Source organism: Entamoeba dispar, genomic scaffold (assembly GCF_000209125.1).
Source record: "Entamoeba dispar SAW760 scf_1105229461871 genomic scaffold, whole genome shotgun sequence".
Lineage (NCBI taxonomy): Eukaryota > Evosea > Mastigamoebida > Endamoebidae > Entamoeba > Entamoeba dispar.
Genome location: NW_001854909.1, coordinates 1 through 9,606, shown reverse-complemented (window position 1 = coordinate 9,606; position 9,606 = coordinate 1). Strand labels below are relative to the sequence as shown.

The 9,606-nt window shown below is 24.7% G+C and overlaps 4 protein-coding genes across 4 annotated transcripts, besides 26 other annotated features; 3 read left to right on the top strand and 1 right to left on the bottom strand.

The window, feature by feature from the left end:
- Positions 1-94: a microsatellite.
- Positions 95-128: 34 nt separating this feature from the next.
- Positions 129-250: a microsatellite.
- Positions 163-335: a microsatellite.
- A 17-nt stretch (positions 336-352) lies between these two features.
- Positions 353-397: a sequence feature (AT_rich).
- A 48-nt stretch (positions 398-445) lies between these two features.
- Positions 446-525: a microsatellite.
- Positions 526-1,559: 1,034 nt separating this feature from the next.
- Positions 1,560-1,595: a sequence feature (AT_rich).
- Positions 1,596-1,632: 37 nt separating this feature from the next.
- Positions 1,633-1,704: a microsatellite.
- Positions 1,705-1,733: 29 nt separating this feature from the next.
- On the top strand, positions 1,734-4,265 carry EDI_157950 (26S proteasome non-ATPase regulatory subunit, putative; the record flags this gene model as incomplete). The annotated part of the gene is made up of 1 exon (XM_001738998.1): positions 1,734-4,265. The coding sequence occupies one exon, from the start codon at positions 1,734-1,736 to the stop codon at positions 4,263-4,265; it is 2,532 nt and encodes an 843-aa protein (XP_001739050.1).
- Positions 4,266-4,271: 6 nt separating this feature from the next.
- Positions 4,272-4,294: a sequence feature (AT_rich).
- A 48-nt stretch (positions 4,295-4,342) lies between these two features.
- On the top strand, positions 4,343-5,167 carry EDI_157940 (uncharacterized protein; the record flags this gene model as incomplete). The annotated part of the gene is made up of 2 exons (XM_001738997.1): positions 4,343-4,705; positions 4,766-5,167. The coding sequence occupies 2 exons, from the start codon at positions 4,343-4,345 to the stop codon at positions 5,165-5,167; spliced, it is 765 nt and encodes a 254-aa protein (XP_001739049.1).
- Positions 4,591-4,624: a sequence feature (AT_rich).
- A 94-nt stretch (positions 5,168-5,261) lies between the features above and the next one.
- Positions 5,262-5,282: a sequence feature (AT_rich).
- Positions 5,283-5,536: 254 nt separating this feature from the next.
- Positions 5,537-5,775: a sequence feature (AT_rich).
- Positions 5,776-5,792: 17 nt separating this feature from the next.
- Positions 5,793-5,814: a sequence feature (AT_rich).
- A 118-nt stretch (positions 5,815-5,932) lies between these two features.
- Positions 5,933-6,183: a sequence feature (AT_rich).
- Positions 6,184-6,206: 23 nt separating this feature from the next.
- Positions 6,207-7,292, bottom strand: EDI_157930 (splicing factor, arginine/serine-rich, putative; the record flags this gene model as incomplete). The annotated part of the gene is made up of 1 exon (XM_001738996.1): positions 6,207-7,292. One exon carries the CDS (start codon positions 7,290-7,292, stop codon positions 6,207-6,209), a length of 1,086 nt encoding a protein of 361 aa, XP_001739048.1.
- Positions 6,765-6,932: a microsatellite.
- Positions 7,012-7,178: a microsatellite.
- Positions 7,293-7,371: 79 nt separating the features above from the next.
- Positions 7,372-7,406: a sequence feature (AT_rich).
- A 153-nt stretch (positions 7,407-7,559) lies between these two features.
- On the top strand, positions 7,560-8,180 carry EDI_157920 (uncharacterized protein; the record flags this gene model as incomplete). The annotated part of the gene is made up of 2 exons (XM_001738995.1): positions 7,560-7,622; positions 7,677-8,180. 2 exons carry the CDS (start codon positions 7,560-7,562, stop codon positions 8,178-8,180), a joined length of 567 nt encoding a protein of 188 aa, XP_001739047.1.
- Positions 8,181-8,202: 22 nt separating this feature from the next.
- Positions 8,203-8,232: a sequence feature (AT_rich).
- Positions 8,233-8,533: 301 nt separating this feature from the next.
- Positions 8,534-8,562: a sequence feature (AT_rich).
- A 167-nt stretch (positions 8,563-8,729) lies between these two features.
- Positions 8,730-8,764: a sequence feature (AT_rich).
- Positions 8,765-8,795: 31 nt separating this feature from the next.
- Positions 8,796-8,967: a microsatellite.
- An 8-nt stretch (positions 8,968-8,975) lies between these two features.
- Positions 8,976-9,068: a microsatellite.
- Positions 9,069-9,081: 13 nt separating this feature from the next.
- Positions 9,082-9,200: a microsatellite.
- Positions 9,201-9,215: 15 nt separating this feature from the next.
- Positions 9,216-9,304: a microsatellite.
- A 93-nt stretch (positions 9,305-9,397) lies between these two features.
- Positions 9,398-9,430: a sequence feature (AT_rich).
- A 30-nt stretch (positions 9,431-9,460) lies between these two features.
- Positions 9,461-9,562: a microsatellite.
- Positions 9,487-9,562: a microsatellite.
- Positions 9,563-9,606: the final 44 nt, after the last annotated feature.

Here is a 9,606-nt window from a genome sequence, read left to right as displayed (position 1 = left end):
TAATAATAATAATAATAATAATAATAATAATAATAATAATAATAATAATAATAATAATAATAAATGATAATTATAATAATAATAATTAATAATATTGAATAATTCTATTATTTTATAAAATTTGATTTTAAAATATAAAAATAAAAATAATAAAATTGTTAAAATTAAATAAAAAATATTATTATTGTTAATTAAATAATAAATAATTTGATTAAATTTAAATATAATTAATAGAATAAATTAAAATAAATATTAATTTAATATTTTTTGTTTCATTTATATTTCTTAACAATTATTACAATTAATTATTTATCAAATCAAACAACTTAAATAATCTCATCAAAATGGTTAGATTTATTATTCTATTTAATAAAAATGTTATGTTTAAATAATAATACCATTTTATAAATCAATGAAAACACTCCAAAAATGAAACTTACTCAATTTCTTATTATTTCTTTATTATTATTTTTCTAAATGTTCTTTTTCTCTTTTTATTTTCCTTTTTTCATATCTCTTTTTATTACTTCATAAATATTATGTTACTATTTAATGTTTTATCATTTTTAATCATTTACAAATACTTTTATTATCTGAACATTAACTGTTTTGTTTATTTTTCTTTATTTCAATGTATCATCAAAACATAATCATAATAACCCTGAAATAACTTTATTGTCATTTGAAATATAAATAATTAACTAATTTACTTTTAACAAATACAATTAAATACTTTTTAACTCAATCACACATTTATCAACTCTACAAATAAATACTATTGTCAATAAATTAATACTACTATACCTTCTAATAATTTAATCATAATTAACTGAATTTGATACTAAAACCCATTCCATCATTCCATCATTATTCATATCAATCAACCTATCAATATCTCTTTCATTAAAATCAATACCAAATTACTTTCATCCTTTAATACTCTCACTTTTTTTTTTGAAACACCATCATATATATCAATATATTGTTATTCCTTTAATATTCATTTCGTAGTGTTTAGCATGTGATACAGTTAACTAACCTTTCTTGTTATGTGGACAAATGAAACAACCCACTTGTTTGCTCATAGAATAAAATAACTGTTAAAAAATATAAACTACAATTTGTAAAACTTATTGGACCTTGCTTGGACAACAACAAATGATGCCAATCATTATGACAATTACTATTGTAAAAAAGTTGAACAACAATTTGTCCCTGAGACAGAAACGTATTACACACTAACACCAAACAATAAATTGTATTGCCTTAAAAAAAATTGGTTAAGACAGAACTAAAGTCATGGAATAGCATTGGCTGGTAAATAAAGAAATGTGGTAATGAGCTATGGATATGAAGGTAGTTGTGGAATGTTATTGCCATTAGTCAGTATAGGATTATGGTGTAGCAAAGATAAGACTTGGATAAGATTAGTTAGTGAAGTATCAGTGAGTAAAATAAAAGAAAGTGGTGTTGATGAAACTTAATTTATTCATTTGTTGTTTGCTTGTTATTTTCATTGAAAAAATCTTTTTTTATATGTTTAAAATCAGTAAAACAAGAATTTAATTAATAAATTATTTCAAATAAATAAAATACTCCCGAAATATACATTTAAATTATCTAAAATTATTTAAAAAAAAAAGAAAAAAGTGATGAAGTTTTAAGAAAATAAAAAAATAAAAAGAAAAGAAAGTGAAAAAAGAACTCACAACTTCAAAATCAAAATAAAGAATATGAGTCGTCCAACAAGTAAAACACCTGTCGAAATTAATGAAGATGATCAATTAAAAGAAGAAATTGAACTTCTTGTCAAACGTATTCAAGACTCAAACATTGAAATATCAACTAGTGCCATTGAGTTATTGCGTAAAACATTAAGGGGAGATAATACATCTTCTGCAACAACATTACCCAAAACAACAAAATTTATTCGACCATATTTAGATCAATTAAAACAATTTCATTCGCAATTAATAAATGGGGAATTAAGACAATCCCTTGCTGATGTACTGAGTGTTTTAGTAATGACTAATGGAGAAAAAGGAGAGTCATTAAAATATAAATTACTTGGTCATTTAGATGATTTAGGACAATGGGGACACGAATATACAAGAAACCTTACTGGTGAAGTTGTTGATGTTTGGCAACAACAAAAAGATTTACTTGTTCCTATTGCACAAAAATTGATTGAATTTCATATTGAACATAATGCAGAACAAGATGCTGTTGATTTTTGTATAGAAACAAATAATTTAGTAATGTTAGAACAATATAGTGAGAAAGCTCGATTTGATAAATTATTGTTATACGCATCATCATGTGCAGCTTATTATCCTGAACCACAAGACAAACAAATTTATCAATTTTTATTACATATTGCTATTAAGCAACATAAATATTCTGACGCTATTAGATTAATGCTTAAAGCAAATGACTTTGGAGGTTTAAATCAAGTTATTGAAGAAAACCAAAATAACAAAGCTAATTTAATGCAAATTGGATGTTTATTATCAAGAATAAGAGATGAAAATATTATTAATTTAATTCAAAATGAAACTGTTAAAACAGCTCTTGGAAATAGTAATTTAAATAAGTACTTTACTGAATTAATTAATGCTTTAGGATTAAAAGAAGTTAAAGCCCCAGAACAAATTTGTACTGCTGCACCTTTACCAAGTCGTCTTACTGTGAGTCAAAGACCAGAACCACAAGATTCTAAAGAAATGGGATTGTGTGTAGCTGATTGTTTAGCTAACGCAGGATTTGGTTATGATTCATTGATTCATGCTAATAATGGAGAATATGTCACCACAGGACGAAGTGAAAGACAAGTAGCAGCAGCTTCGGGAATGGGATTAATTCATTTATGGAGACCAGAAGATGTTGAACAATTTACTTCATTTATTGGATCTGACTCAATGTATGTTAGAGCTGGTGCATTATTAGGTATTGGAACATGTTGTAGTGGTGTACAAAGTGATGTTGATTTTGCACAAGTCTTTTTAAGTGATAAATTAGGGGCTGAAACATCTGCCATTGAACGTAAGCTTAGTATTTTTGGATTAGGACTTGCGTATGCTGGAACACGTAAGATAGAAATGAAAGAAACTTTAATTGCAGTATTAAATGATATTAATGCAGTTGGATTTGAAACTGTAGGACATGCTGCTTTATCATTAGGATTAATATTTGAAGGAACTATGGATGGAGATATTGCTGACCAAATACTTTCAATTATCTTTTCTAATGATGGAAATGATGACTTCTTAAAAAGTATTTCATGTAAGATGCTAGTTATTGGATTAGGACTTTTGCATTTATGTTGTGGTGAAAGTGCATCACTAGTAATGGATACTGTAAGAGCATTACCATCTCCAGTAAACCAATACGCGATGTTAGTTGTTTCTTCTTGTGCATTTGCAGGAACATCAAATATTTTAAAAGTTCAACAATTAATGGAGGCATGTGGTAAACATGATGAAGATGATGAAACAAAAGCTTGTGGAGTTGCTGTTATTGGAGTTGCTTTAGCCTTAATGTCTGATGAATTTTCTACTGAATTATCAACTCGATTAATTAATGAAGTTCAAAGATATGGAGAACCATCAGTTAAAAGATATGTTCCATTTGCATTAGCATTAACATCTATTGGAAAACCAAAAGTAGGATTACTTGAACAATTAACAAGACTAGCTCATGGATCTGATTTAGTTGCTGCAAGAAATGCTATACTTTCTATTGGACTTGTTTCAGCTGGAACTCAAGCAACACGGGCAATAAGTTTATTAGACCAACTTGCCGCATTCTTTGTAAATGACTATCAATCATTGTATTGTGTTAAAGTTGCACAAGGATTAGTTCATTTAGGAAAAGGAACAATTGGAATTAGTCCTATGTATTCAGATAGATTTATTATGGATCCTATTGCGTTGGCAGGAATTTTAATATTCATTTTTATTGGAGGGGAAGGAATGGAACGTATTTCTGGATTAAATACATATATCATAAATGCTTTGTGCCTTGCAATGAAACCAAGAATGTTTATGCCAATAGACGAAAATGGTAAAATTGTTGAAACTTCGTGTAGAGTTGGTGTTGCAGTTGATGTTGCAGGACAAGCTGGATCACCTAAAACTATCACTGGATTCCAAACACATAATACACCAGTTCTTATTGGTGTAGGAGAAAGAGCAGAATTAGCTGTTGATGATTATTCTTCATTATCGAGTGTATTGGAAGGAATAGTTTTAGTTAAGCATAACTAGAAAATGAATTAAAAAAAATAAAATTTTTAGTTTCATTTTTGAAAAAAGTTTATGAAAAAAGAACTGAGAATGAAGTAATGGAAAAGTCAAGGATTTTTGGTATTTGTTTTGGTATTTTTTTAATCATTTCAGGTATAAGTGTTGAAATAGTCTCTGGATTTGGAGGGTTTAATAAGATAACAGATTCCAAAAAGTCAATGATAAAATATAGTAAAACATTTTTTAGAGGGTTTAATTATGCTATTGGAGCATCTTTGTTTATTTGTGGTATTTTATTAATTATTACAAGTAGTTTAATGAATGGATTTCTCATTAACGGAGGTGGAATAATAAATTTAATGTTATTAATATTTATTATTGGATCAATCTCTTATTTTTCATATGACTTAAGACAACTTTTTACTATGGATGAGGAGAAAGCAAGAATATTTCAAATTCCTGTTTGTGTTTATTAGTTACTCATTTTTTAATACTTTAAATTAAGAGTAATTATTATTTAGTATGATTGTTGTGGTTGGAAATTAATTAACACTAGTTCGCTTACTAATTCTACTTGTCTAAGTCCTATTGGAATTAAAACTGAAAAAACTTGTTTTCAAGTTTTAAAAGATATAGAATATGCTGATTATCAAGAAATAGTTGTTATGATGTATTCTATTGTATTAATTCTTATTAGTGAAAGTTCATATAGATTACTTAATGAAACTCTTCAACAACAAAATACAAATCAAGAAGTTTCTATTCTCCCAAGAATGACAGAAGAAATAAATGATAGTAATGAGGAATTTATTAATGACTTAAATGACAATCTTAATTCTCCATTATTAACAAATTCTCAAGATGGAATTACTCAAAGAACTAGTGAATCTACAACTACAAATTCTGAGGATTATTTAGTTTAATTTATTGTTACATCTTTCATTTAAAATATAAAAGTCATTTTATTCTTTTTACTATTGGATTGAAATTTTGAAATACTTCTCCTTCTAAAGATAGTTTTAATATTAAAAAAAATAAGTTATTTCTTTGATGTTTTTGTAGATAAAATTCATTTTAAGTTTATTATTCATAATATAACTAAGTTACCAAAATTAATATTAATAGTCAGAAAGTTATGAACCATTTTTTATTATTATAACCTAGTATTCTTTACCCAAGAAGGCGATATTACTTTATAAGTAATAAACAAATGAATAATAAGTTATTGTTAGAATTCTTTACATAAAAGTTGTGTTTATTATACCTTTATGTTTAATTATTTTCTTTCATACTAATTATTTTTAAAAATTTATTTTTGAGAAAATAATTTTAAATATTTTAATAAACAATAAAGAAGAAAATGAGTTGTTAATTTAAATTTATCATTGTTTTGTTTGTATTTTATCAAATTATTTTAATTTTTATTGGTTAGTATTGAAATAAATCGTTTTATTTATGACAATATTTTATAATGTTATAATAATAAATAATAGTATAATTGAAAAATATTTAAAAAAAAACTATAATTTTTCAAGTTTTTAAACCCAGTAATATATTTTTAATTTATTTACTATTTCATCTAAATGTTCATCTTTTTTCAAATTAACTCAATTTTAATTTCTTTTAATTTCCGTTTAAATTTTATTAAGTAAAAAAAGAAAAATAATCAAATTCTTGAACAGATAATGTTTTAAAAATTTTAATATTTTTTCTGATAGGATAATAATGTTATAATAATACAATAAAACATTTTATTTATTCTTTTTAATTTTAAATAAAAAAAAAGAAACTAAATCTTAAATGATAAAGTTGTAGTATTTTAAATTAGAAAAAATAGTTTTATCAAAATAATTAAAACAAATAAAAATAGTTTTATATTATTTTATTATTTATTTTCTATAAAATAATTTTTATTTTATAAATATTTTATTAAAATTTAGTTCCAAACAAATGAATTATCATTTACTTCTTCTTTAAAATTTTTACTACTTTCTTTTCAGATTTTTTAGCAACGGTTTTTGCTTTCTTTTTATTCATTTGTTTAGTAACTTTAGCGGTTGCTATTTTTTTGGCAACTGAACCAACTTTCTTTTGTAATTTGGCGATTTGTTTTTCTGCTTTTTTAACGTAATGGTGTCTTTTAGATTTTTGGTGTTTAATTTCGTTCTTAGCAACTGAGATTTTTGCCTTTAAGTCACACATCTTTTTACTCAATTTTTTTAATTTTAATTTGAGTGCTTTTACTTTATAACAACTACACTTCTTTGAAGTTGTAGATGAAGTTGATGCTTTATAAGTATTCTTTCTTATCTTTCTTTCAACTTTCTTTTCAGATCTCTTAATTTTTTTAATTTGTCTAAAAGCTCTCTTTGGTGAAACTTTTCCTTTGATTACTTTTTTTAATTGTTTAAGTGCTTTTCTAGCTTGTCTTTTTTGTTTTGGGCTAATTTTTTTTTTAAGAATTCTTTTGACTCTTCTTAATAAAGATCTTGCTTTTCTTTGTGCTTTCTTTGTGCTATATCTTCTATTTGGTCTTCTTCTATTATTTACTCTCTTTTTAATTCTTCTATTAGCTCTTCTTTTAATATTTGATTTTTTACCTACTCTTCTTCTATTTACCTTTCTTCTAGTGTTTCTTCTTTTGTGTCTTCTGTTATTTCTTGTTCTATGCTTTCTGTTATTTTTCTTAAAATGTTTTCTATGACTTCTTCTACGGTAATGTCTACGTGGTCTCCTGTGATGTCTTCTAAACCATTTTCTCCATGACCTTCTTCTTCTTCTACGTCTTCTTCGTTCTTCGTCATCATCGTCCTCCAAATCAAATTCACTATCACCTTCTTCTTCATTTTCATCTCCTTCATCAAGGTCTTCATCTTCCAACTCATCATCATCCTCTTCTAATTCGTCTTCTAATTCATATTCATCATCATCTCCAAAATCTAATTCATCAAGGTCATCATTTTCTAAGTCAAAGTCTTCTTCAATACTGAATTCATCTTCAGCTAATGTAAAAACACTAAGTAATAGTATTGCCAATAACAGTTTCATATATTATGAATTTTTAGTTCAAATCTCTTTTTATAAATGTATTTAAAAGGTTGATTTTTGGTTTTTTTTTTCTTCTCAGATATATTAAAAATATTTAATTTTTTATATAAAATACATTCAAATTATCTAAGATATCTTACTTTAATACAATCTCCAAAGTCCATTTCATTTTATAGTTCTTATCTTGTTATCTTCCAGAATAAAAAATAGGATGAAAAGGCATATTGTCTTAAGTACAAATCTTCAGGAATAGAAAAGAGAATAAAAATGAGTGTCACTCTTTCTTCTACTGAAAATGACACAACAGATAATAATAGTGTGGTTGAATTGGTTTGTTTCTTAGTACCTCAAATCCCTTAAAAGAATTAAAAATCTAATTTATAGAATTTATTCAAAACGACTGGAGGGATTAAACAGAATAGAAAAAGGCGAGAGACATGGACTGATGAAGAAAGGTCTAAATTTGAAGAAGCATTTAATAAATATGGAAGGGACTATGCTAAAATATCTGCTTTTATTGGTTCAAAAACCATTTATCAAGTCCGTAGTCATGCGCAAAAGTTCTTCAAAAAGAAAGGAATAACACTAAAAATGGCAGGAGAAAGAACAAACCATCCTTTCATTAATGTTCCAAATGAGGAGGACCACCAAAAAAAGAATGACGTTATTAACAAAATCAACCACATTTTATCTCAAACATATTGTCAGTATGAGTTTACAAAACAAGCCGAGATGAATTCATACATTAACATATTACAACGGTGTTTTGGACAAAATAAAAATCACTCTTTCCTTGTAGTCACAAAGAGTAACCCCCCACGAACAAGACAACCACCATCTAAAGAAAAAACTGCTCTCAATCCATTTTTCAATCAAGCATTGATTTGATAATTTTTTGATAGGTGTTTTGTAAAAAAATAATAATTTAAAGATAATTTATCATTAGAGTTTGAAGTCTTACAAACACCAAAAAGTGAAAATAAGGTTACAGAGACAAATCAAATTGAGAATCACAATCGTCTTACAATGGAAGGCTCAGGAAAAAAGGTGGCTTGGTCATATGAGAGACTCTTCAAGAATCTAAAAACTAATAATAAACCACATAACCTATTGAAATCAATACGACCTCAAGAAGAAGTATTAATAATTTCAAGAATTCAAAAGAAAATAGTAGTTAAATTATGATATAAGACGTTAAACGTTCAAAACACAAATTGCTAATGTCAGTTCATCACTTTTTCTAATTTATACTTAAAAATAATTAAATAAACTCATTTCAAGAAAAGCAAATACTTTAATATTTAGTAATATCATTTTCAATTCTTTATTAGAAGAAATAGGATTCTGTTCTAAACAAAAACATTAATGCACACTGAACTAAGACCTTCTGAATGTATTGTTGTTAAAAAACATAAGACAATAAAAAAGATGAGATTCTTTTTTAATATAAAACAGATATTAAATTATATTATCTTAGTATTGAACAATGTGTTTACTAATTGTAAAGAAAAACAAACAATATATAGATATTAAAGAACATATAAATAAATGATAAAGTAGTAACAAATGTATAATAAGAAAGGAATAGAAAAAGGGATTAAAAGAGAATAAGAATAAGAATATAAAATGGAGTGAACAGAAAGATAATATAGATAACACAAATAAGAAATAAAAAACATTAACAAAGAAAATAAAAAGAAATAAAAGAAAACAAAATAAGAGATAAAGAAAAATAATAATTAGAAGAAAAGTATATTCAAAATAAAATAAAATGAATATAGAGAAAGTTAAAGAAAGAAATCAAGTAAAGAACAAAAAAAGATAATAAAGAAAAGAAAGAAGTAAACAAAAGGTATAAAAAATAAAGAACAATAAATAAGAAAGATACAAAAAAGAATAAATAAAGAATGAATGATGTTTTACAATAAAATTAATAAATAAGAATTGAAAAAGAAATTAAAAATAAAAAAATAGAAAATAAAAATGAATAATAAAATAAAATATAATAAATATTAATTAATTATAATCTAATTAATGACACTCACTTGTTTATTCATGTTTTCATTATTTTGAGAAGTTACAATAATATAACTGTTATTAGTTTCATAATTTTTCTATATTATAAATTATTTTATTATGTATTTGGTTGTAATTTTGCATCCTCAAAATACCATTATTATATAAATAATACATATTATTTTTCTTTTATTTTTAATGTTCTTATTATTGTTATTACAATATATCATTTTCTATTTCTTTCTATTTTTATTGGTAACTTTTGAATAATTCATACAATGTTATCTTATGAGAATGA